This window comes from Loxodonta africana, chromosome 24 (assembly GCF_030014295.1).
Source record: "Loxodonta africana isolate mLoxAfr1 chromosome 24, mLoxAfr1.hap2, whole genome shotgun sequence".
Taxonomy (NCBI): domain Eukaryota; kingdom Metazoa; phylum Chordata; class Mammalia; order Proboscidea; family Elephantidae; genus Loxodonta; species Loxodonta africana.
In genome coordinates, this window is record NC_087365.1 from 16,274,922 (window position 1) to 16,301,363 (window position 26,442).

The 26,442-nt window shown below is 40.8% G+C and overlaps 1 protein-coding gene across 1 annotated transcript in view; it reads right to left on the reverse strand.

Annotated features, from left to right (window-relative positions):
• The window catches only part of SPTLC3 (serine palmitoyltransferase long chain base subunit 3), a 179,058-nt gene that overhangs the window by 58,916 nt on the left and 93,700 nt on the right, over positions 1-26,442 (reverse strand). The window contains 1 exon segment of the mRNA XM_003411470.4: positions 5,028-5,133. Coding sequence (XP_003411518.3) covers positions 5,028-5,133 — 106 coding nt within the window.

Below are 26,442 nucleotides of genomic sequence, written 5' to 3' on the forward strand. Positions count from 1 at the left end.
CTGGCTGAGATGACTGATGAAGGCGGCTACGCTGAACAGCAGGTTTTCAGTGTAGATGAGACAGCTTTATACTGGAAGAAGATGCCGTCTGAGACTATGACAGCTAGAGAGGAGAAGTCAACACCTGGCTTCAAAGCTGCCAAGGACAGGCTGACTCTCTTACAGGGGCCAACGCAGCTGGTGACCGCAAAGTGAAGCCAATCTCATTTACCATTCCAGAAATCCTAGGGCCCTTAAGAATTATGCTAAATCTACTCTGCCTGTGCTCTGTAAATGGAACAACAAAGCCTGGAGGACAGCACATCTGTTTACAACATGGCTTACTGAATATTTTAAGCCCAGGATTGAGAACTACGGATCTGAAAAAAAAAAAAAAAAGATTCCTTTCAAAATATTACTGCTCATTGACGATGCGTCTGGTCACCCAAGAGCTCTGATGGAGATGTACAAGGGGATTAAAATTGTTTTCATGCTTGTTAACACAACATCCATTCTGTAGCCCATGGATCAAGGAGTAATTTTTGACTTTCTAGTCTTATTATTTAAGAGATACATTTCATAGGGCTATAGCTGCCATAGACAGTGGTTCCTCTGATGGACCTGGGTGAAGTAAATTGAAAACCTTCTGGAAAGAATTCACCATTCTAGATGCCATTAAGAACATTCAGTATTCATGCGAGGAGGTCAAAATATCAACATTAGCAGGAGTTTGGAAAAAGTTGATTCCAATCCTCGTGGATGACTTTGAGGGGTTCAAGACTTCAGTGGAGGAAGTAATGGCAGATATGGTGGAAATAGCAAGAGAACTAGAATTAGAAGTGCAGCCGGAAACTGTGACTGAATTGCAATCTCACGACAAAACTTTAACAAATGAGAGGTTGCTTCTTATGGATGAGCAAAGAAAGTGGTTTCTTGAAATAGAATCTACTCCTGGTGAAGATGCTCTGAACATTGTTGAAATAACAACGAAGGATTTAGAATATTACACAAACTTAGTTGATAAAGCAGTGCAGGGTTTGAGAAGATTGACTTCAATTTTGAAAGAAGTTCCACAGTGGGTAAAATGCTATTAAACAGCATCACACACAACAGAGAAATCTGTTGTGGAAGGAAGAGTCAATCGATGTGGCAAACTTCACTGTTGTCTTATTTTAAGACATTGTCAGCAGCAACCACCCTGATCCATCAGCAACCATCAACATCAAGGGACGACCTACCACAAGCAAAAAGGCTCAGATGATGATTAGCATTTTTTATCAATAAAGTATTTTTTAATTAAGGTATGTAATTGTATTTTTAGACATAATGCTATTGCACACTTAACAGACTACAGTATAGTACAGTATAAACATACTTTTATATGCACTGGGAAACCAAAAAATTCATGCGTCTCACTTTATTGTGATATTCGCTTAATTGCAGTGGTCTGGAATCGAACCTGAAATATCTCTGAGACATGCCTGTATAGAGAAATTTACATCTAGGAAATGGGTTACACAATTGTGGGTGCTGGAAAGTCCCAAATCCATGGGTCAGGAGGTAGCTGGAGGCTTCTCCTGGCTCACCTGGTTGTGAGGTCTGGTAAATCCAATATCTGCATGTAAGGTGCAAGCTGAAGACTTATACACACTTTCGTCCCAAGAACTGGAGGTTAGGTGACAAGAAGAGTGCAAGGCTGAGAGAAAGTGAGCCTTGCCAGAACCTCCTTTTATATACTGGAGGCAGGCCATACTCCCAAGGAAACTCTCCTTTCAACTGATTGGCTGATCACATCATATCGTATCATATATTACATCATGGAAGAGCAATCACTGAGAATCACAGTCTAGCCAGGTTGACACATAACATTAACCATCATAGGTAGTTTGTCACACAGTAATTGATGACTGAGTAGTCACCATTGCTAGTGCAATCTAGGCCAGTTTGATATCACAATGGCCTTGGAGTTAGAAGTCCTCACCCAGATACTTGTCTTCCTGAGACCATGGTAGGACACAGGCCAAGCAGACCATTTATAAGGCCTGCTGCTGGAAGGGCTTCTCTGTGTAACGGATGGGGATATTTGACAGTAAAACGATGGTGGTCCACTTCATTCAGCCATAATCAAAATGCTTAAAATGCAACTTTCCTTTAGAAGAGCTTGGTATGTTTATTTTACAGTTGGGTTCTATTTACTCTGGTTAAAAGAGATGCCTGGTCTCTTCTTCCTCTGTAGATCCATCCTCCAGCTCATCCCAGCCTGAGTGACAGGTGTTTAAATAAGGGCTGTTTCTCCTTTTCCAGGCTTTACAATGTGTCAAAGTTGGCACAAATCACAGGAGCAAGAACCATGCAGGAGATTAGGCCAGCCCAGAATCAATATGGGATCATTTTTCTAGAAGTATCAGGTTCAGAGCCAGCAAGTAGTTAATTAGTCTAGAACAGGGTTTCTCAACCTCAGCACTATTGACATGGTGAGGCAGATAATTATTTGCTGCGGAGGACTGTCCTATACATTGTAGGATGTTAAGTAGCATTCCTGGCCTCTCTTCCTTAGATTCTAGTAGCACTCTATCCCAGTTGTGACATCCGCTCTAGAGTGAACTCAAGACTTCACAAACAGGAAAAATTCTTAGGGCTGCCCCTAGGTACTCGTAGATCATGTAGAAGCTGACTACTAGAAACTCGAAATGCCCACTTTGCAACCCCATGGTAACACTGGGAATACTCAGACCACTAGCCACTGGGGCAGTAAGTACTGGAGTTAAACTAAAAAATAAAATAATACCAGTCTTTTTACAATTTTAAATTTGAGAGACTCCACTTCTTCTGTTGAAAAAGGCTGGAGGCACATTTTTTCTACTGTTTATTGTTTATCCGCACAGCAGAAACAACGTGCTGCTCACAGGGATGTGTGCTCTCTCTACTGATTAGAGTTGCTGGCTGAAAGAAATGCCACTTCTGCTCTCGAGCCTCCTTTGCAGCCATATTCCTCATTGTTCATAAGTTATCATACCCTCATTTCCTCCCTTTTCATATTTTTCACTTTTCTATAATTATCTCATAGGAGACATTTGCACTGATTTCTCTAACACCAGGGTCGATTCGAGAATTGATTTAGGAACATGTGCTCTGGGATAATGTTTTCTTGGCTCTTGGACTAAGTCACCTGCAAGAAGAGACCCTTGGATGCAATTTCCATTTCAGTGACAATAGTCGATTTAAGCAGAGAATGAAGCAACTTTAATCATGACTTGCAATAAAAAAGTACAACTCTAAATGGATTAGCAGTAGTTTTGTCTGCCATTTTATAGTCGTGAGTTTTAAAAGGGCAGAAAAATTCAGGGCTGAGGATACCTTCAGATGCTAAAACCCCTGCCCCTCTTCCCCTACCACCCCCACCCCAATCTGGGGCATGAATTGTACTACAGGTTAGTCCCACCTTGAGGAAAAAGGGAAGGCCTTTTGCAGTATGGTGCCAGGTTCAGCATCTGGAGGATGGGTGTGCTATCCATAAGGGTGTTCTGATGTTGAATAACTGGGCTTCAAAAGGCCTTTGAAACTCTAGGGTAGCAAAAGGTAGTGGAAGGAATCAATGAAAGTGTAGCAGGTTGAATAATATCTCCCCAAAGTTCATGCCCATTCAAAACCTCAGAATGTGACTTTATTTGGAAATAGGGTCTTTGCAGATATAGATAAGGATCTCAAGATGAAATCATCTTGGATTTAGGAAATGTACTGCCGTTCAGGCAATTCCAACTCAGAGTGACCCTATAAGACAGAGTGGAGCTGCCCATAGGGTTTACAAGGCTGTATTCCTTATAGAAGCAGACTGTGACATCTTTCTTCTGTGGAGTGGCTGGTGGGTTCAAACTACAGACCTTTTGGTTACCAACGAAGCATTTGGTAGTCCCCAAATCCAATGACTGGGGTTCTTATAAAAGAAAGGAAAGGGAGATTTGAGACACAAAGGGGTAGAGGGGAGAAGGCCATGCAAAGATGGAGGCAGAGATTGCAGTTACACTTCTACAAGCCAAGGAAACCTGGAATCACCACAAGCTGGAAGAAGCAAGCAAAGACTCTCCTCTAGAGCCTTCAGAGGGAATATGGCCTTGCTCACACCTTGATTTTGGACTTCTGGCCTCTAGAATTGTGAGTGAATAAATGTTTGTTGTCTTAATCCACAAAGTTTGTGGTAATATGTTATGGAAGCTCTCAGAAACTAATGCAGAGAGTTAGCAATGACCTGCGGGAGGCTTCACCAGCCACGTGGCCTCCTACTTGTTCTGCCATATGTGTAGATGTTGAAAGGGACAGACCTGACAACTCACACTGGTAGTTCCACTTCAGATGCCTCTGAAAAACCTATATGTAATTCATTGGAAGCAGCAGTCAAGAAATCAAATGATGTATTGCATTGGGCAAATCTGCTACAAAAGACTTCTTTAGACTGTTCAAAGGCAAAGATGTCACTTTGAGGACTAAGGTGCTCCTAACCCAAGCCATGATATTTTCAATCAATTCATGAACATGCAAAAGCTGGACGATGAATAAGGAAGACTAAAGAAGAATTGAAGCCTTTGAATTACCGTGTTGGTGAAGAATATTGAATATACATACCATGAGCTGCCAGAAGAACGAACAAGTCTGTTTTGGAAGAAGTACAGCCTGAATGCTCCTTGGAAGCAAGGATGGTGAGACTTTGTCTCAAGTACTTGGGACAGGTTATCAGCAGGGACCATTCCCTGGAGAAGGACATCGTGCTTGCAAAGTAGAAGGTCAATGAAAAAGAGGAAGACTCTTGATGAGATGGATTGATGCAGTGGCTATAACAGTGGGCTTAAACATAGGGACAATTGTAAGGATGGTGCAGGATGGGGCAGTGTTTCATTCAGTTGTACATAGGGTCACTATGAGTCGTAACTGACTTGATGGCGCCTAACAACAATAACAATTCATTTCTCTGTTTAACTCAGAGAGGTCAGCCTTTTCCCTTCTCAGCTAGTTGTGGGCCTCAGAATGTTACAACACCTCCAGCTATGACATACCTGTAGATGCCCTCCACCAGGATGAGAATCTTTTTCCAAGCTCTGTGGGTTCGTGGCTGGCCGTAGATTACTGCATCTCTCAGGAGCTTCTCTAGATTTTTTGTGTCTTGAAATAATAGCAAAAAAGAAATTGAGTTATGAGAGGGTTTTTTTTTTTCCTCCAGACAGCTTCATATTTTTTAGGCTTAGCCTCAGACCTAAATTTTCAGAACATCGAATTGCAACTAGAAAACACCTGGGGAAAAAAAGAGGTTAAGAGCTAGTAAAGCTTAACTCTGACAAGATGAATGCTCAGGTATGTACTAGTAGACAGAGTCAACGACACACACATATATAGAGAGAGAGAGAAAGAATTATAGCAAGGAAATGGCTAACATGGTTGTAGAGGCTGGTGTGTCCCAAGTCTGTTGGTCAGGCGTCAGGCTGGAAGCTTCTCCTGACTCATGTAGCTTTAGGGGCTAAGAAGCCCAAGATCTGCAGGTCAAATGGCAGGCTACTGACTCATGGTCTATGGAGGCTGACGAATCCAAGATTGGCAGGTAAGATGGCAGGTTGCTAGCTCAAGTCCCAAGAACCAGAATCTGATGATGATGAGCGGAATACAGGGTCCAGAGCAGAGTGAAAGCCAGCGAGGTTAGCTAGAAAGTCCATATATATTGGATTCAGGCCATACACTGAAGAAAATTCCCTTTAAACTGAATGGCTGCTCATAGCAGATGATTAAATCATTACATAACTGCCAAACTACATCATAACTGTGAAACCACTGAGAATCATGACTTAGCCAAGTTGACATACAACCTTAACCATCACAGTATACCCCTTGTCAACTTGTCACCTGTACACATCTCCTTAAACCATACATAATCTCTAAATAAAGACAATTATAAAGCCATACTTGCATCCAATATGATACAATTAACATGCGTACAACTGAATACGCACTAGCCCTGTTTACATCTTATATTTTATAAGTGAGGAAAACAAAAATATTTAATGCACACATACAAAGCAGAAATACTCATTAACAATTACAGTCCTCACTTCTGCAACTGGTCATGTGGCCGTGACTTGTATTTAGATGTACCTTCTTCCACGACCCATTCTGTATTTCGTATTTCCTTTGCCCTCACCAACATCTCAGTTGGTAGTAGTTCTTTGCCTGGTGAGGTGACCCAAACCTTCATTCCTGAAGGATCTGGGTCATTGGTAGTCATGTCGGAATTGAGTTGATGTCATTTTCCGCTGACTTTAATCACAGGGCATGATAGTACTAAGAGATGCCTTAGGGTATCTCCTGCATTCCAGACATACTCTTCTTTACCTCCATATGTGATATCAATCTGATTTCCTCTTGGTAATTAAGATCAGTCACAACAGCCAATATGGTACCTCCCTTCTTTGCCTGTTAATCCAGAGGCATAAGTATCTGAAAGTGGGGAGGTGCATTCTTAGCTTCCAGTTCAATGGAATCAGTGATGTTTCTCCAGGTGGGAGCATTCCTCCCTTTGGAACCGAGACCTCGAGACAGCAGAGCATAAGGTCATGAGGACAGGAAGCAAAAATTTTTTGAGTGGTTCACTAGGAGTTATAATAAGTGGTACCACTCTCATTTCCACCCCTTGATTCCTGGATCCATGAATCCTAGACATGGGAGAAACAGCACCATATGTTGGATGCTAGTTTAGAGCATATACAGCCTCCTGGAGAACATTGCCCCAACGCTGCAAGGTACTGCCTCCTAGCTGGCACCATAATTGTGTCTTTAGAAGCCCATTCCATCATTCTATCAGGCCAGCTGCTTCAGGATGATGGGAACCTGGTAAGACCAGTGAATTTCATGAGCATGGGACCACTGCTGCACTTAATTTGCTATGAAGTGAGTCTCTTGATCTGAGGTAATGCTGGGTGGGATACCATGATGGTGGATGAGACATTCTGTAAGTCTATGGATGGTAGTTTTCACAGAGGCATTGCTTGCAGGGAAGGCAAATCAATACCCAGAATAAGTCTCTATTCCAGTAAGAACAAAATGCTGCCATTTCCATGAAGAATGTGAACCAATTTAATCAACCTGCCACCAGGTTGCTGGCTGATCACCTAGAGGAATGATACCATGTTGAGGACTCAATGTTTGTCTCTGCTGCTGGAAAATTGGACACTCAGCAGTGGCTTTAGCCAAGATGGCCTTGGTGAGTGGAAGTCCATGTTGCTGACCCCATGCATAACTTCCATCGCTGCCACCATGACCACTTTGTTCAATAGCCCTTCGTGCAATGACAGGAGTGTCTGGGGAAAGAGGATTACTGATTTCCACAGAATGCATCAGCCTTACCACTTGATTGTTAAAATCCCCCTCTGCTGAGGTGACCCTTTGGTGATCATTCACATGAGAAACAAATATCTTTATTTCTGTGGCCCATTCAGAGAGGTCTACATACATGCCTCTCCCCCACACCTTCTTGCCTCCAATTTTCCTATCATGTTCCTTTCAAGTCCCTGACTATCCAGCTAAAAAACCATTGGCCAGAGCCCATGAATACAGTTGCACGTCTGGCCATTTCTTCTTCTAAGCAAAGTGAGCAAACAGGTGCACTGCTCAAAGTTCTGCTCATTGGGAGGATTTCCCTTCTCTGCTCTCCTTCAGAGAGGTCCCAGAGAGGGGCTGTAGTGCTGCTGCTGTCCACTTTTGAGTGGTGCTGCACATCACACAGAACCATCTGTAAACCAGGCACTGGTTTTCTCTTTCTTAGTTAACTGATGTTAAGGAACTCCTCATGAAGTCATAGATGTAGACTGGGAGATGGAAGGTAATGTGACAGGAGTGGAGACCATGGGCATTTGGGTCACTTCCTCATGCAATTTACTTGTGCCTTCAGGTCTTGCTCAAGCCCATTCTCATATATATATATATATCACTTCCATTTAATGATGGAGTGCTGCTGTGTCTGTCTGACTTTATGACTCTGTGGTCAGACAACACCCAGTTCAGCTCAGGCCACATGGTGACTTGATGGCCTGTGGTTAAGCATTTAGTCTCTACTAAGGCCCAGTCATAAGCTGAAAGCTGTTTCTCAAAAAGAGAGTAGTTATCTGCAGATGGTGGGAGAGCTTATCATAAGGGTCTGCATTGGGATTCACCAATAGGGTTCTGCCAAAGACTACAAACAGTATCTCTATCTGCCACTGCCACTTCAAGTACCATTGAATCAGCCAGATTATAAGGCCCAAGTGGCAGAGCAGCTTACACAGCAGCCTGAACCTGTTACACAACCTACTCTTGATCTGGGCTCCACTTAAAACTAGCAGCTTTTTGAGTCACTTGATAAATAGGCCAGAGTAGCACACCCAAATGAGGGATATGTTGCTTTGAAAATCCAAAGAGCCCCATTAGGTGTTGTGCTTCCTTTTAAGTCATGGAAGGAGCTGAATGCAATAACTTATCCTTTACTTTAGAAGGGATATTTTGGTATGCCCCACACCACTGGAGCCCTAGAAATTTCACTGAGGTGGAAGGTGCCTGAATTTATTGTGGGATTAATTTCCCACCCTCTAGCACCCAAACATTTTACTAATAAATTCAGAGTCATTGACATTTCTTCCTTATTCAGTCCCATCAGCATAATGTTATCAATATAATGGACCAGTGTGAAGTCCTGTGGAAGGGAAAGTTGATCAAGGTCCCTGTGAACTAAATTACGACATAGCTGGAGAGTTGATATACCTTTGAGGTAGGACAGGGAAGATGTATTGCTGGTCTTGCCAGCTGAAGGCAAACTACTTCCGGTGGCCTTTTGAAACAGGTATGGAGAAAAAGGCATTAGCCAGATCTGTAGCTTCTTACCAGGTACCAGGAGATGTATTAATTTGTTCAAGCAATGAAACCACATCTGGAACAGCAACTGCAATTGAAGTCACCACCTAGTTAAGTTTTTGATAATCCACAGTCATCCTCCAAGATCCATCTCTTGTTTGCGCAGGCCAAATAGGTAAGTCAAATGGGGATGTGGTAGGAATTACCATCCCTGCATCCTCCAAGGCTCTGATGGTGGTGGTAATCTCTGCAATTCCTCCAGGAATGTGGTATTGCTTTTGGTTTACTATTTTCCTAGGTAGGGGCATTCTAATGGTTTCCACATGGCTTTTCCTATCATAATAGCCCTAACTCCACTTGTCAGGGATCCAGTGTTGGGGCTCTGCCAGTTACCGTGTCTATCTATTCCAATTATGCATCCTGAAACTGGGAAAATCACCACAGGATGGGCTTGGGGACCCACTGGACCCACTGTGAGATGAACCTGAGTTAAGACTCTATTAATAACCTGACCTTCTTACGCCCTCACTCTGATTGCTGGGCCACAGTGACATTTTGGATCTCCTGGAATCAGTGTCAGGTCAGAACTAGTATCTGGTAATCCTCGAAAAGTCTGATTATTTCTTTTCCCCAATGAACAGTCACTCTAGTAAAAGGCCATAGATTCCTTTGGGAATGCTGGGAGAAAGAGTTATCATATAAATTTTTGGCAGTGTAGTGGGGTCCTTCTTCAAGAGGACTTGGTCTCCCATTTACTCAAAGGAGTGTGGGTCTGTAAATGTCCTCTAATGTAGGAATTGATTGAGGGGCCATGATTCTTTATTTTGGTGATTTGGGTTAGACTGCCTTTCACTTGATCTAGAATTCTTCTGCTTGTACAGGTCAAGTAAATGTTTAATAGATTTCCCATCTATTTTACTCCTATGGACACCATAACTAAGTAGCCAACTCCATAAGTCCATACAAGTAGGACTATTATGGTTACTGCTTTGACTCCCCTGTCCATTATAGTAACCACGCCCAGCTTGTCTTTGGCAATTAAATGCAATTACTTGGTCCCTACCACCACGGGGTTCAATCAGCCCCATTGTAATTAGGTGTCTTGATTCAGTTAGGGCAGTTCCCACTGTCAAATCTGACTTAAATAAAATAGCAATCACAGCAGGCTTCAAGGAAGTTGGGGCTTCCTCCACAAATTTGTTTCTCATCATTGTGGTAAAAGGTGTGTCCTCTGGACACTCCATGTGTGGATCTGTGGGTCTAACCTGATAAATCCACTCTAACATGCCAATTTCCTAAGCCTTTGGATACCTTCTTCTGCAGCATACCAAGGCAGGGCTGGTATTTCAACTTGATTTAATGTAGGCCACCATGTAATCCATGCTTCAGTGACCCTACCAAATAAGCTATTAGATCCTTTCTTAACCTCTTGAACTGAAACACTGAATGAAGAATCTGTGCTTAGTGGACGCATAACAATAAACTTTGACTGATCCAACTTTATGTTCCTTGCCCCATTATTACACACCCTTAACAGCCATTCCCACATATATTCCCCAGGTTACTGTTTGTATATATTAGAAAAGTCAAGCAGTTATTTTGGAGTGTAGCATATCTCCTCCTGGGTCACACTTAGTACTTCACCTTTTGGGGCTTGTTGGGACTTAAGTCCAATTATAGGTCTAGAAACAAAAATGGGTAGTGGGGATGTGTTTTGAAAACATTCAGCAAAGCCTTGTAAGGCATTTGCCTCAGACACTGCTCCGGGCAATGACTCAGATGCCACTTCTGGAGGTGATTGAGGTGCCACAGCAGGTGATATCTCAGACAAAGGCTCTTCAGACACAGCTGGGTTAATCTCATCAGTCAGGGGTGGAGGGGCTAATGGATTTGTTGGCAGGAGTGATTCAATGGAAATTAGGGGCTTGCTGTCCCATGCTTCCTGATTATTTGCCCATATGTCCTCATTCCAAGTTTCAGGATCCTATTTCTTCCCAATCATTGTCCTCACTTTAACTTCAGACATCATTCATGGTTGGGGATTCAACTGCCATTGTAATTCAGCCACTCTTAGGATAAGATTCTGAGTTTTTTTTTTTTTTCTTCCCGGCAATGTCATCTCTGTTACTACAAGAAATAAGGCTTTCTTTTAAGGTACAAGTGGCAACTTCGAGTTCATTTATGTGTTACTTAAGCTTTGACTCTGAAGCCCTGACTCATCTCTTTCTTTTACCTCTCACCAATACAAGATCTATTGGTGGTGGTATTTTGCATATTTCTATTGCCACTTCATGCCATGGATTAGCGGTGCCCTCTTTAATACTGGAAGCAGAGTTATCAACGCCTTTAAGACTATCTAGACTTGAGAACCAATTTAGAAAACTTATCCTTACAATTTGTTTCTCTAGAACCAAATGTCTTAGGCTGGGTTCTCTCAAGAGAAGCAAAACTAGTGAAGTATATATATATATCCTTCATGTGTCCATCAGTTTGTCATACTGTGGGGACTTGTGTGTTGCTGTGATGCTCGAAGCTATGCCACTGGTATTCAAATACCAGCAGGATCACCCATGGTGGACAGGTTTCAGGTGAGCTTCAAGACTAAGACAGACTAGGAAAAAGGACCAAATGGTTTACTTCTGAAAATAATTATCCTGTGAAAACCTTATGAATAGCAGCAAAACATCATGTGATACAGTTTCAAAAGATGAGCCCCTCAGGTTGGAAGGCACTCGAAAGATGACTGGGAAAGATCTGCCTCCTCAAAGTAGAGCCCACCTGTCGACCTTAATGACATAGATGGAGTCAAGCTTTCAGGACCTACATTTACTGATGTGGAATGACTTGAAATGAGAGGAAACAGCTGCAAACATCCATTAATAATCAGAATGTGGAATGTATGAAGCATGAATCTAGGAAAATTGGAAATAATCAAAAATGAAATGGATCACATTGATATCCTAGGCATTAGTGAGCTGAAATGGACTGGTATTGGCCATTTTGAATCAGACAATCATATGGTCAGAATACACAGAGTCATTATACCAAAAAGAATTAGTCGATGTTCAACCATTTCAAGAGGTAGCATGTGATGAAGAACCGATGGTACTGAAGGAAGAAGTCCAAGCTGCTCTGAGGGCACTGGCAAAAAACAAGGCTTCAGGAATTGATGGCGTATCAATTGAGATGTTTCAACAAACAGATGCGGCGCTGGAGATGCTCACTCGTCTATGCCAAGAAATATGGAAGAGAGCTTCCTGGCCAACTGACTAGAGGAGATCCATATTTATGCCTATTCCCAAGAAAGGTGATCCAACCAAATGTGGAAATTATAGAATGATATCATTAATATCACACATAAGCAAAATTTTGCTGAAGATCACTCAAAAACGGCTGCAGCAGTTTATCGACAGGGAACTGCCAGAAATTCAGGCCAGTTTCAGAAGAGGATGTGGAACCAGAGATATCATTGCTGATGTCAGATGGATCCTGGCTGAAAGCAGAGAATACCAGAAGGATGTTTACCTGTGTTTTATTGACTATGCAAAGGCATTCGACTGTGTGGATCATAACAAATTATGGATAACATTGCCAAGAATGGGAATTCCAGAACACTTAATTGTGCTCACGAGGAACCTTTACATAGATCAAGAGGCAGTTGTTGGGACAGAACAAGGGCATACTGATTGGTTTAAAGTCAGGAAACGTGTGCACCGTGGTTGTATTCTTTCACCATACCTATTCAATCTGTATGCTGAGCAAATAATACGAGAAGCTGTACTATGTGAAGAAGCACAGGGCATCAGGATTGAAGAAAGACTCATTAACAACCTGTGTTATGCAGATGACACAACCTTGGTTGCTGAAACTGAAAAGGACTTGAAGCACTTACTAATGAAGATCAAAGACCACAGCCTTCAGTATGGATTGCACCTCAACATAATGAAAACAAAAATTCTTACAACTGGACCAGTGAGCAAAATCATGATAAATGGAGAAAAGATTGAAGTTGTGGAGGATTCCATTTTACTTGGATCCACAGTCAACAGCCATGGAAGCAGCAGTCAAGAAATCAAAGGACGCATTGCACTGGGTAAGTCTGCTGCAAAAGACCTCTTTAAGGTGTTGAAGAGCAAAGATGTCACATGAAGACTAAGGTGCACCTGACCCAAGCCATGGTATTTTCAATCGCATCATATGCATATGAAAGCTGGACAATGAATAAGGAAGACCGAAGAATAAGAATTGAGGCCTTTGAATTGTGGTATTGGCGAAGAATATTGAATATACCATGGACTGCCAAAAGAATGAACAAATCTGTCTTAGAAGAAGTACAACCAGAATGCTCCTTAGAAGCAAGGATGGCGAGACTGCATCTTATATAATTTGGACATGTTGTCAGGAGGGATCAGTCCCTGGAGAAGGACATCATGCCTGGCAAAGTACAGGGTCAGTGGAAGGGGAAGATGCTCAATGAGGTAGATTGACACAGTGGCTGCAACAATGAGCTCAAGCATAACAACGATTGTAAGGATGGCGCAGGACTGGGCAGTGTTTCGTTCTGTTGTGCATAGGGTCGCTATGAGTCAGAACCGACTCGAGGGCACCTAACAACAACAACAACAATCATATGGTCTACTATGCCAGGAATGATAACTTGAAGAGGAATGGCATTGTGTTCATCCTTAAAAAGAACATTTCAAGATCTATCCTGAAGTACAACGCTGTGAATGATAGGATAATATCCATAAGCCTACAAGGAAGACCAGTTAATATGACTATTATTCAAATTTACACACCGACCACTAAGGCCAAAGATGAAGAAACTGAAGATTTTTACCAACTTCTGCAGTCTGAAATTGATCAAGCATGCAATCAGGATGCATTGATAATTACTGGTGTTTGGAATATGAAAGTTGGAAAACAAGAAGAAGGATAAAAAAAAAAAAGAAGTGAAGAAGAAGAAGGATAGGTAGTTGGAAAATATGGCCTTGGTGATAGAAATGATGCCAGAGATAACATGATTGAATTCTGCAAGATCAACAACTTCTTTGTTGCAAATACCATTTTTCATCAACATAAATGACGACTATACACATGGAACTCACCAGATGAAATACACAGGAATCAAATTGACTACATCTTTGGGAAGAGACAATAGGAAAGTCAATATCATCAGTCAGAACAAGGCTGGGGCCAACTGTGGAACAGACCATCAATTACTCATATGCAAGTTCAAGTTGGAAATGAAGAAAATTAGAACAAGTCCACGAGAGCCAAAGTACAGCCTTGAATATATCCCATCTGAATTTAGAGACCAACTCAAGAATAGGTTTGACGCGTTGTGCTCTAATGACTAAAGACCAGGTGAGTTGTGAAATGACATCAAGGACATCATACATGAAGAAAGCAAGATGTCATTAAAAAGACAGGAAAGAAAGAAAAGACCTAAATGTATGTCAGAAGAAGCTCAGAAACTTGCTCCTGAATGTTGAATAGCTAAAGCAAAAGAAAAAATAATGAAGTAAAAGAGCTGAACAGAAGATTTCAAAGGCAGCTTGAGAAGACAAAGTAAAGTATTATGACAACATGTGCAAAGAACTGGAGATAGAAAACCAAAAGGGAAGAACATGCTCAGCATTTCTCAAGCTGAAAGAACTGAAAAAAGAATCAAGCCTTGAGTTTCAATACTGAAGGATTCTACAGGGAGAATATTAAACAACATAGGAAACATCAAAAGAACATAGAAGGAATACACAAAGTCACTATACCAAAAAGAATTGGTTGACGTTCAACCATTTCAGGAGGTAACATGATCAGGAACCGATGGTACTGAAGGAAGAAGTCCAAGCTGAACTCAAGGCATTGGTGAAAAACAAGGCTCCAGGAGTTGATGGAATGCCAACTGAGATGTTTCGACAAATGGATACAGCACTGGAAGTGCTCACTCTTCTATGCCAAGGATTTGGAAGACAGCTGCCTGGCCAACTGACTGGAAGAGATCCATATTTGTGGATTTTAGTCCTTATTCTTGTTGATACATGGGTAGCATTTGACATGATTAATCTTCTGTTTAGAGCTCTCACCTCTGATTTCAGGACACTACTCTTCCTTGGTTTTCTCCTATCCCTCTTGCCATTCTTTCAGTATCCTTTTTTGTGTGCCATTTCCTCTTTTCACCGCTTTTCTTTTTGGTGCTCCACCAAGCCCTTCTCAGTTTTTTCTCCTTTACATACCAGTGAGTCTTAATTTAAATATGAATATGTCTGAATGTGAATCACCTGGGGAATTGTTAAAATGTAGATTTCTAGGTCTCAGCCTCAGAGGTTTTGAATCAGTTGGTGTGTGATGAGACCTAGAAGTGTGCATGTTTGGGGTCTTTGGACTCCTGGATCAAGAACTCAAAGCCAGACCTCTATTTTGAGTTCCAGCCACTTTTTAAACAAGCCCTCTGGCACTTCAAATTCAATATCTCCAAGATGGAGCTTGCGGCAGACCACATTATTAACCTCGTATCTGCCCCCTGTGTCACACCCTCTTTGCCACACGACTTTGCAGTCCTTCCCATTAAAGGGGTGGAGCATATTTCCATGCTCCTTGACTCACATTCAGCCAAGGGACTTGTTTTTGCTAATAGAAAGCAGAGAAGGGACAGTGTGATAGTTCTAAGCTTAAACCTCAAGGGACCCCACATGTTTCTGCTGTCCCTCTTGTGTTTTTTCTGCCATTGCCATGAACGTGCATGCCTAGGTAGTCGATTGATCCCATGAGAGGATGAAAGATTGCAGGGCAGTTACCTCAGTCCACCTGCAAAACTGGTGGTTGAGAAATAAATACTTATGGTTGTATGCCACCAAGGTTTTGAATTGGTATAGTGGTAGTTACTAATACAATACCAAAAGACCCTTCTTGATTTAGCCCCTGTCTATTTTTCTGACACAGTTTGTCAATGTTCTCCAACATACAGCCTACCAACTATCCTGTATGCTTTTTTCCTCTTATCTGTCTGAGGAACTCCCACTTACCACCTAAGCCTCAAATCAAACTTTTCTGGCCAATGATACAGTACAAGTGAGGTTAAGGGCTTTCTCTTTAGTGGCAATGACTCATCCAGGCTTCTTTTATGTATTTATCATTTGCCTGTTATTTCCTTTCATGTCTTTCCTCCGTACTAGGCAGGGACCTTATCTTATTTATCCTTATATTCGCCGTTCTAATACACAGTGTTGGAACCCTCGTGGCGTGGTGGTTAAGAGCTCAGCTGTTAACCAAAAGATTGGCAGTTTGAATTCACCAGCTGTTCATTGAAAACCCTGTCGGGCAGTTCAGTTCTGTCCGATATGGTTGCTGTGAGTAGGAATCAACTCGACAGCATGAGTTTTTTAATGTACAGTGTTTAAAAAAAAAAAAAAAATTTTTTTTTTTAGTGTTAGTGTGAGTAGGAATCAACTCGACAGCATGAGTTTTTTAATGTACAGTGTTAAAATTTTTTTTTTTTTTTTTTTAGTGTTAGTGCTAAATACAGTGAAACCTGTGAGAGATGGAATTAGACAGGATTGCCTTGTTTCCAAGTCTTTCAAGTTTTCCGCCTTTGACAGGATGCGGTCTTATCACTTTTCTGTTGCTCATTTTAGTGGAAAATACTTTAATTTTCCTTCTGGCAGATTTCCACTTTACACAGGTTCCGACTTCACGGGTTTCACAGTAAATATTTAATGATTGGATCAATTTTTTTTTGTGGAGAAAGAATGTAGACCAGGAAACCAGAAAGGGAAAGACTCTTTGGATATAAATAAGAATTATTAGAAAGAATAATTGCCTTATGTCTGCAACAATATTCATTTACAATGAACTGTGTGTGTGTATTTCAAGACAGGTGGATTATCTTCTGAACGGTCACCAGAGCATGGTTTAGTGACATTATATCACTCACCACTAGATGGCAGCCGAGCAAACAAAAAAAAACCCAGCAACTTTCTGATTTTGAGAATTTCAGGAATAATAAACCTTGTGGTGTAGTGGTTAAGTGACACGGCTGCCAACCAAAGGATAGGCAGTTTGAATCCACCAGCTACTCCTTGGAAACCCTACGGGGCAGTTCTACTCTGTCCGATAGGGTGGCTGTGGGTCAGAATGGACTTGAAGGCAACGGGCACCTATAACGCTACTGATTTCCATTTTTGCTTTAGGCTGGATTCCTAAATCGTTGAAGGAATCCAGGTGACTGGGGCACTGTCTCTTTTTCTGTAATCTACCACAGGCCTGTTAGCCTCAAAATGGTATAAAGAGATGAATACAACAATTCCTGTTTAAATAATGTTTTCTTCCTGGGACTTGGAATTTGTAAGTTTTTGTACATAGATGACATGGAATGAGCATGGCTCCAAACCCATGACAATAAAAATAAACCCAAATGATCTAAAATTAGCAGTCATTTAAAAAGAAATATTCTAAGATTTTGAAAAATCTGTAAAACCAGAGGCAATTGTATTGGCTTTATATCAAAAAAGTTACTCCAGGATGAAGTTTAAAATGAACATTGGTAGTCCTAAAGAGAAGTTTCTTTCCATTTTTTAATAGCAAACAGTACATGAAAATAAGCCTTTACATGACCATGATTTTTTTTACACATTTTGCAGACGGAAATGAGAGAAATTCCAGTCCCTTCCATGGCACGGAACGAACTCATTGTGTTTGGCTTGAACAAAGAACTCCATGGGGAGAGGCTTTTTGATTGAACTTCCTGAGTATCTACACTCTGATCCCTGAGCAGAGGGAAATCCATCAGCTGTGTTTCCACTGGTGGGAGCTGGTGGGGGAACTCACTGACCTCTTGGAATCATGGAAGCTAGAGAAGGAAAGGTCATGATGGCATCACTCTTTGTGAGTTCTGGACCAGGGTTAGGATCCCATCACTTCCTCTCTGTCTCTTAGACTCTTTCTCTAGAACATCATAGCGTATGGGTTACATTCAGCCCCATAGGGTTCAGGAGATTGTGGTTCGTGTTGTACAGTCCTTGAAGGAGTCTACTGTTTCAGCAAGCCACATGCTAACATCTGCAAGGGAATTGTTAATCATAATGCTTATTAAGGCACTTACACTAGCATTATATTAATTCTCATGACATCTCGTTTCTGTTTTTTTCAGATGCTTGAACTAATGCCAGGTGGTTTGTAAAAAACACTACCACCACCAAAAAAAAAAAAAAAAAACCAGAAATACCAGTTTGTGGTTGATTCACAAGAAAATTTTGCAATATGGAAATTAAGATGGAAGAATAAATTTGATGCTATCAATAAAAAAAAAAAAATTTTTTTTTAATCTGCGCACATAGTGCTATTGTGCAATGTTATCGTGAAATTAGAATGATAGACCATGAACTTGTAATTACTGCAAATCTGAACATCAACAATGCCTTAGATATTATTCACCACACAAGTTCTCACTCACAAAGGTGGTTTCCTTTGGTGTGTGAAAGAGTTCAAAGAGGGCTGGTGATCTGGACGATGAACATTTACCTATCAAAATTTAAAGCATGGAAGCTGGAGTCTGGTTTCTGGTGCAAAGTCATCCCGGTCTTTCATAGGCATGGCTAACTGGATTATTTATTGAATTACTTAATACCCTGAATAATCCAAGTATTTTCCAGCGACTGCCATAGCTGCCCAATATTCTTCGAGAGCCTGGTCCTGTCTTGCCCTTTAATTCAAAACCCTGGTATTTTTATCAGTGGGCCTCTGGATCTGGGGTAGCTCCAGATTTGGTCCTCTTCTTTTGTTCATCCATGCCTTTGACAAAGGCTGAGACTCACTGCCCAATTCCCCAGTGCTCTTTCCCTGCCCTGGATCTAGGAACCAGAGTTTAGGGATGGAAAATACAGCCTTCACTTTCCAGATGCTTCCTTGTGTGGGGCTCACCCTTGTCATTCTTAAGTTGCATCTGTGGAGTCTCCCCTCCATGAAATCACAAGGGCATTTCTAGTGTCTTGAAAGTTTGGTGCTTTTCAAGTTTTGAAAAGCAGTTTGGGCACACTCTTTGATTCAGGTTTTCTACATGGCTCTGTAAACATGTGGCAGGTGTTACATAGCCATGGCTGGTCAAAGAAGCAAGGTGATACTTTTGGAAGAGTGCAAAGGCAGCTGGGAACAGAGGATCTGGGCCAGATTTGAGGGTGAGGAAGTTGTAAGTGGCAGGGCCTGTTTACCAAGGGGTGGGGGGCGGTGGTTGTCATGCCGGCAACTTCTGACCTTGAAGACATGAGATGAGGGACAATCAGAGCTGAAACATGGGGTTAGGGAGTCCCACGCATTCAGGCTCTAGGTGTGACACAGCATGTAGGGCTAAGATCCTCAGGGAGGGGCCTGCAGAACTAGACAAAGTGCCCCACTGGGATCCCTAAGTTAATGGGGCCAATGCAAGGAGCGGGGCTGTGATTCAGAGAACAAGGTGGGAGCCTAGGGTTCAGTGCTGTGATCCTGTGTCTCTGGTTAGGCTTTCAGCAAAGGTAGCTGAAGTCAGAGGTGGCTGCTTTCCCCTTACCAAGGCTGCCCTGGCCCAGGGAGAGTTTTGCAGGCGATGGAAGCACTTAAGTATCATACACATCACTCTAACATCTACAGGAAGCAGGGGATGGAAAAGACCAAGGAAGGAGATAAAAGCACATCAGGATTGAAAACGAGGTCTTTGGAGTCAGACTTCTTAGGTTTAAATCCCAGCTCTCCCTCTTACTAGTTATTATTCTCCAAGCAAGCTACTTTACCACGTTGTGCCTCTGTTTCTATATCTGTAAACCAAAAAAAAAAAAAAAATCCAGAGGTGAAACCAAGATGGCAGACTAGTCAGATGCATTAAGCCATCCATGGCAACAAAGACCCAGAAAACCAAGTAAAACAGATACAGACATCAGTCCTGGAACCCTCAACCTTAAATGAAGGAATAAAGGATCAGATCAGAAATCACTGAAGAGACGAAGAAACTGATAGAAAATGGGGAAGGAATAGAGTGTAGGTTCCTCCGGTTAAAGAACCAACAGCATCAGGCAACAACGTGAATCTAGGACACAGGTCAGTATCAGCCAAATACCAACCTAGGTAATGAACTTTCCAGAATAAAACAAAACTACAAGATTCAAAACAGGGAAATAGAAATGTCAATCTGTAAATGATGAAAACATCAGAACACTAGAAGGGGGGATAGATGGTGTAGGTATAGAACTTTCAAATGGGGAGGAAGTCAAGGTGTTATCAAGTAATAAAAGACTAGTTCTAACTTTGAAAGATGAGGCTAAATTTCAAGGTAACCACAAAGAAAGTTAACACACCTACTTATCAAAATAATCAAAACATGAAGGCTCAATGAACAACAAATCTACAATAATGGAAGAAATGAAAAGAAAATCCACAAACAAAAGGAAATCAGCACAGGAGAGTAAGATGAACAAAGAAAATGTCAGCACCACACAAAAAAGAAAGCACTACACAATGAAAACAATATCACATCTATTGACAATCACACTGAATGTAAAAGGCTTAAATGCACCCATAAAGAGACAGAGAGTGACAGAATGGATTAAAAAAAATGACCCTTCAATATGTTGTCTACAAGAGACACACCTTTGATATAAACACATAAATATATTAGAAATCAAAGACTGGAAAATAATATATCAAGTAAACAGCATCCAAATAAGAGCAGAAGTTGCAATACTAATATCAAATAAAATAGACTTAAAGTCAAAATCCACCATAAAAGATAAGGAAGAACATTACATAATGATTAAAGGGACAATCCACCATGATGACATAAAAATAAATAATCTATGCACCCAACAACAGGACTCCAAAATTCATAAAACAATCTGTAACAGCACTGAAAAGAGAACCTGACAGTTTCACAATAATAATAGGAGACTTCAACACACCCCTCTTGGTAAAGGACAGAAAACTTAGAAGGAAACTCAGCAAAGATACAGAAGATCTAAAGGCCACAATCAACCAACTTAACCTCATAGACATATATAGAACACTCCATCAAACAGAAGCAAAGTATACATTCTTTTCCAATGCACATGGAACATTCTCCAGGATGGACCACATCCTAGGCCACAAAACAACCCTCAACAAAATCCAAAACATTAAGACAATACCAAGAATCTTCTCTGATCACAATACCATAAAAGTAGAAATTAATAATAGGAAGAGTAAGGAAAAAAAAAAAAAATCAAATACATGGAAACTGAATGACACCTTGCTTAAAAACCACTGGGTAATAGAAGAAATCAAAGATGTTATCAATAAATTTCTAGAATCAAATGAGAATGAAAACACATCATGCAAAAACCTTTGTAACACAGCAAAGGTAGCGCTCAGAGGTCAATTTATAGCAGTAAGTGCACGCATCAAAAAAGAAGGGACAAAATCAAAATATTAGCCCTACAACTTGAACAAATAGAAGGAGAACAGCAAAAGAATCCCTCAACCATCAGAAGAAAGGAAATAATAAAGATCAGAGCAGAAATAAATGAAATAGAGAATAGAAAAACAATAGAAAGAATCAACAAAACCAAAAGTTGGTTCTTTGAAAGGATCAACAAAAGTGACAAACCACTGGCCAAACTGACAAAAGAAAAACAGGACAGGAAGAAAAGAACCCAAACAAGAAATGAAATGAGGGACATTACAACAGACCCAACTGAAATAAAAAGGATCATAACACCGTACCATGAAAAACTGTACTCCAACAAATTTGAAAACCTAGAGGAGATGGACAAATTTCTAGAAACACACTGCCTACCTAAACTAACACAAACTGAGGTTGAAAATCTTGACAGACCAATAACAAGCAAAGAGATTGAAAAGGTAATAATAGTAATAAAAAACTCCCAACCACAAAAACCCCTGGCCCAGATGGCTTCACTGGAGAATTCTGCTGAACATTCAGAGAGGAGGTATCACCAGTACTACTTAAACTATTTCAGAACATACAAAAGGAAGGGACACTCCCAAATTCATTCTATGAAGCCACCCTGATATCAAAACCAGGCAAAGACACCAAAAAAAAAAAAAAAAAAAAAAAAAATTACATTCCAATATCTCTCATGAATATAGATGCAAAAATTCTACCAATAGAATTCCACACCATGTAAAAAAAATAGTACACTACAAACAAGTGGGATTCACATCAGGTATGCAGGGATGGTTCAACATTAGAAAATCAATCAAGGTAATCAATCACATAAAAAAAATTAAAAAATTACATGATCACCTCAACTGACTCAGAAAGGCATTTGATAAAGTCTAACACCCATTCCTGATTAAAAACTCTCAATAAAATAGGAATAGAAGGAATATTCCTCAACATAATACATAATAAAGGGCATCTATACAAAACCAACAGCCAACATCATTTTCAACATCTTTCGTTGAGAACGATGTTGGCTGTTGGTTTTGTATAGATGGTTTTGTATAGTTGAAAACATTCCCCCTGAAAACAGGAGCAAGACAAGGATGCCCTTTATCAGCACTCCTATTTAACATTGTGCTGGAAGCCCTAGCGAGAGCAATAAATCAAGAAATAAAGGGTATTCAAATTGGTAAGGAAGAAAAGTAAAACTACCCCTATTTGTGGATGATATGATACTATTCATAGAAAACCCTAAAGACTCCACAAGAGAACTACTGGAACTAATAGAAAGATTCAGCAGAGTCGCAGAATACAAAATAAACATACAAAAATCAATTGGATTCTTATACACCAAGAAAGAGAACTATGAAAAGGAAATTGGGAAAAAAAAATACCATTTACAATAGCCCCTAAAAAAAAAAAATAGGAATAAATCTAACCAGGGATGTAAAAGACCTATACAAAGAAAACTACAAAACACTACTGTAAGAAAACAAAAAGAGACTTACATAAATGGAAAAACATACCATGCTTATGGATAGGTGAACTCAACATTGTGAAATTCTCATATTCTACCCAAAGCAATCTACGAATATAATGCAATCCTGATCCAAATACTAACTGCATTCTTTAATGAGATGGAAAAACTAATCATTAACTTTATACGGAAAGGAAAGGGGCCCTGGATAAGTAAAGCATTGCTGAGCAAGAAGAACAAAGTAGGCGGCCTCAGAACCTGACCTCAGAACCTACTATACAGCTATGGTAGTCAAAACAGCCTGGTACTGGTACAACGGCAGACATGTTGACCAATGGAACAGAGCTGAGAACCCAGACATAAATCCATCTACCTATGGCCACCTGATTTTTGACAAAGGCTCAAAGTCCTTTCCCCAAATGGGAAAAAAAGTCTTTTTTTTTTTTTTTTTTAATATGTATTGTACTTTAAGTGAAAGTTTATAAATCAAGTCAGTCTCTCATACAAAAATTTATATACACCTTGCTATGGTTGCTCTCCCCCTCATAAGACAGCACAGTCCTTTCCTCCACTCTCTATTTTCATGTCCATTTGGCCAGCTTCTGACCCTCTCTGCCTTCTCACCTCCCCTCCAGACAGGAGCTGCATACATAGTCTCGTGTCTACTTGATCCAAGAAGCTCACCCTTCACCAGTATCATTTCCTATCCCATAGTCCAGTCCAAACCCTGTCTGAAGAGTTGGCTTTGGGAATGGCTCCAGTCTCGGGCTAACAGAATGTCTGGGGACCATGACCTCCGGGATCCTTCTAGTCTCAGTCAGACCATTAAGTCTGAAAATACAGTCTTTTTAACAAAAGGTGCTGGCAAAACTGAATGTCCACCTGTAAAAGAATGAAACAGGACCCATACCTCAAGCCAGACAAAAAAACTAATTCAAAATGGATCAAAGACCTAAATAGAAAACCAAAAACTCTAAAGATTATGGAAGAAAAAAAGGTCAACACTAAGAGCCCTAATACATGGCATTAACAGGATACAGACTATAATTAACAATACACAAACACCGGAAGATAATGTAGATAACTGGGATCTTCTAAAAATTAAACATTTATGCTCATCAAAAGACTTCACTAAAAGAGTGAAAAGAGAACCTACAGACTGGGAGAAAATTTTGGCCTATGACATATCTGACAAAGGTCTAATCTCTAAAAAATCTATAGGAAAATACAACACCTTTACAATGAAAAGACAAATAATCCAATTAAAAAATAGTCAAGGAAATGAACAGACACTTCACCTAAGAGACACATGAGGAAATGCTCGTGATCACTAGCCATTACCAAAATGCAAATCGAAACTGCAATGAGATACCATCTCATCCCTACATTATTGGCACAAATAAAAAAAAACAGGAAATAACAAATGTTAGAGAGGCTACAGGGAGATTGGAACTCTTATGCACTGCTAGTGGGAATGCAAGATGGTACAACCATTTTGAAAACAATATGACTCTTCCTTAAAAAGCTAGAAATGGAAATACCACACAATCCAACAATCCAACTTCTGGGAATATATCCTAGAGAAATAAGAGCTGTCACACGAATAGACATATGCACGCCCATGTTCATTGCAGCATTGTTCACAGTAGCAAAAAGATGGAAACAACCTAAGTGCCCATCCACAGATGAATGGATAAACAAACTACGGTGCATACACATCATGGAATATTACACAATGATAAAGGACAATAATAAACATGCAAAACATCTCACAACATGGATCAGTCAAAAGGGCATCATGCTGAGTGAAATAAGTCAATCCGAAAAGCCCAAATACTGGATGAGAGCACTATTATAAAAACTCATGAAAAGGTTTGCACACAGAAAGAAACAATCTTTGATGGCTGTGAGGGAGGGAAGGGGTCAGCAGGTAAAAACACGAAATAGACGATAGATAAGTGGTAACTTGGTAAAGGGTAAGACAGTACACAATAATGGGCAAGTCAGTACAGCTTGCCCAAGGCGAAGTCATAGAAACTTCATAGACACATCCAAACTCCCTAAGGACTAAGTTACTGGGCTGAGGGCTGGGGACCATGGTCTTGGGGACATCTAGCTCAACTGGTATAACATAGTTTATAAAGAAAATATTCTACATCCTGCTTTGGTGAGTAGAGTCTGGGGTCTTAAAAGCTTCTGAGCAGCCATCTAAGATGGCCCACCCCCATCTGGAGCAAGGGAGAGTGAAGAAAACCAAAGGCACAAGAGAAAGATTACTCCAAAGGACTACCACAGCATCCACCAGACGGAGTCCAGCACAACTAGATGGTGCCTGCCTACCACCACCAACTACTTTGGCAGGGATGACAATAGAGGGTCCGGGACAGAGCAGGAGAAAAATACAGAACAAAATTCAAATTCATACACATAAAAAAACACTAGGCTTGCTGGTCTGACAGAGACCGGAGAAACCCTGAGAGTATGGCCCCCCGGCACCCTTTTATCTCAGTACTGGAGTCACTACTGAGGTTCACCCTTCAGCCAAAGATTAGACAGGTCTACAAGGCCAACAATAACCAAAGTGAAGAACACGCTTCATAGTTCAATCACATATATGAGCCTAATGGGCACACCAGCCCAAAAGCAAAGACGAGGAGGTGGGAAGGGGCAGGAAAACTGCGTGAATGGAAACAGGGAATGGGGAGTGGAGACGGAGAGAGTTAACACATTGCAGGGTTGGTAACCAATGGCACAAAACGAGTAAAATAATAATAATAAATAATAAATAAATAAATAGAAAACGAATTTCCTCTGTAAACTTTTACCTAAAAAACCAAAAAACAAACAAACAAAAAAACCCAACCTAAAGCACAATTAAAAAAAAAGGAAGAAAGAAAACAGTAACACTGGGCTTGGTACCACATGTGCCAACCCACATCTGGAAATTTTTTCTGCAGTTTTGGGCTCAGCATTTTAAGCCGAACATTGGGTTTTTTGGTGTTATTGCTCAAATGAAGCCTTAAAATCAGAAAACAAAACAATAACAAAAAAAACCCCAAACCTGTTGCTGTCAAGTTGGTTCCAACTCGTGTGACCCTGTGTGTCACAGAGTAAAACTGCTACATAGGGTGTTCTTAGCTGTGTTCTTTATAGAAACAGATTGCCAGGCCTTTCTTCTATTGCACTCCTAGGTGGGTTCAAACCATCAACCTCTAGGTTAGCTGGTGACCACAAACAATTAAAAGGTAATAATAAGAGCATATACCTTGTGGTATAGTTATAAGGCTAAAATGAGTTAAAGCAGGTAGATTGCTCATTACGGCAAGCACCCAGTACCGTTAGCTTTGTTAAAAGATGTGAAGGCAACCACTGCATTAAAGTATACGACCTCCTCCAGGAGCACAAGTCAGACTTTGAGGTTTAAAAGGTCATGGCTTGTAAAGCAGTCCAACTGACTTTATAGGTTGGACCTTTCACTCAAACAACACTCAAGAGTGCTCGGTCTGCATACAAACACTGGACCCTTTGTTCTCCTTCTTCTTGGCTTTTCGTTGCCTCCAGGCAGAATCTTGATTCTTCTTTTTTTTTTCTTAAACTACTCCAAATTCTTGGCCTGGCCAGACCTCTGACCTCATAGCAACTTTCCTGGCTGAAGATACTATTTCCCCTCTCCAAGAGTAGCTCAACAAGGCCCTTGTGATTCACTGAGGACTGGGAGTTG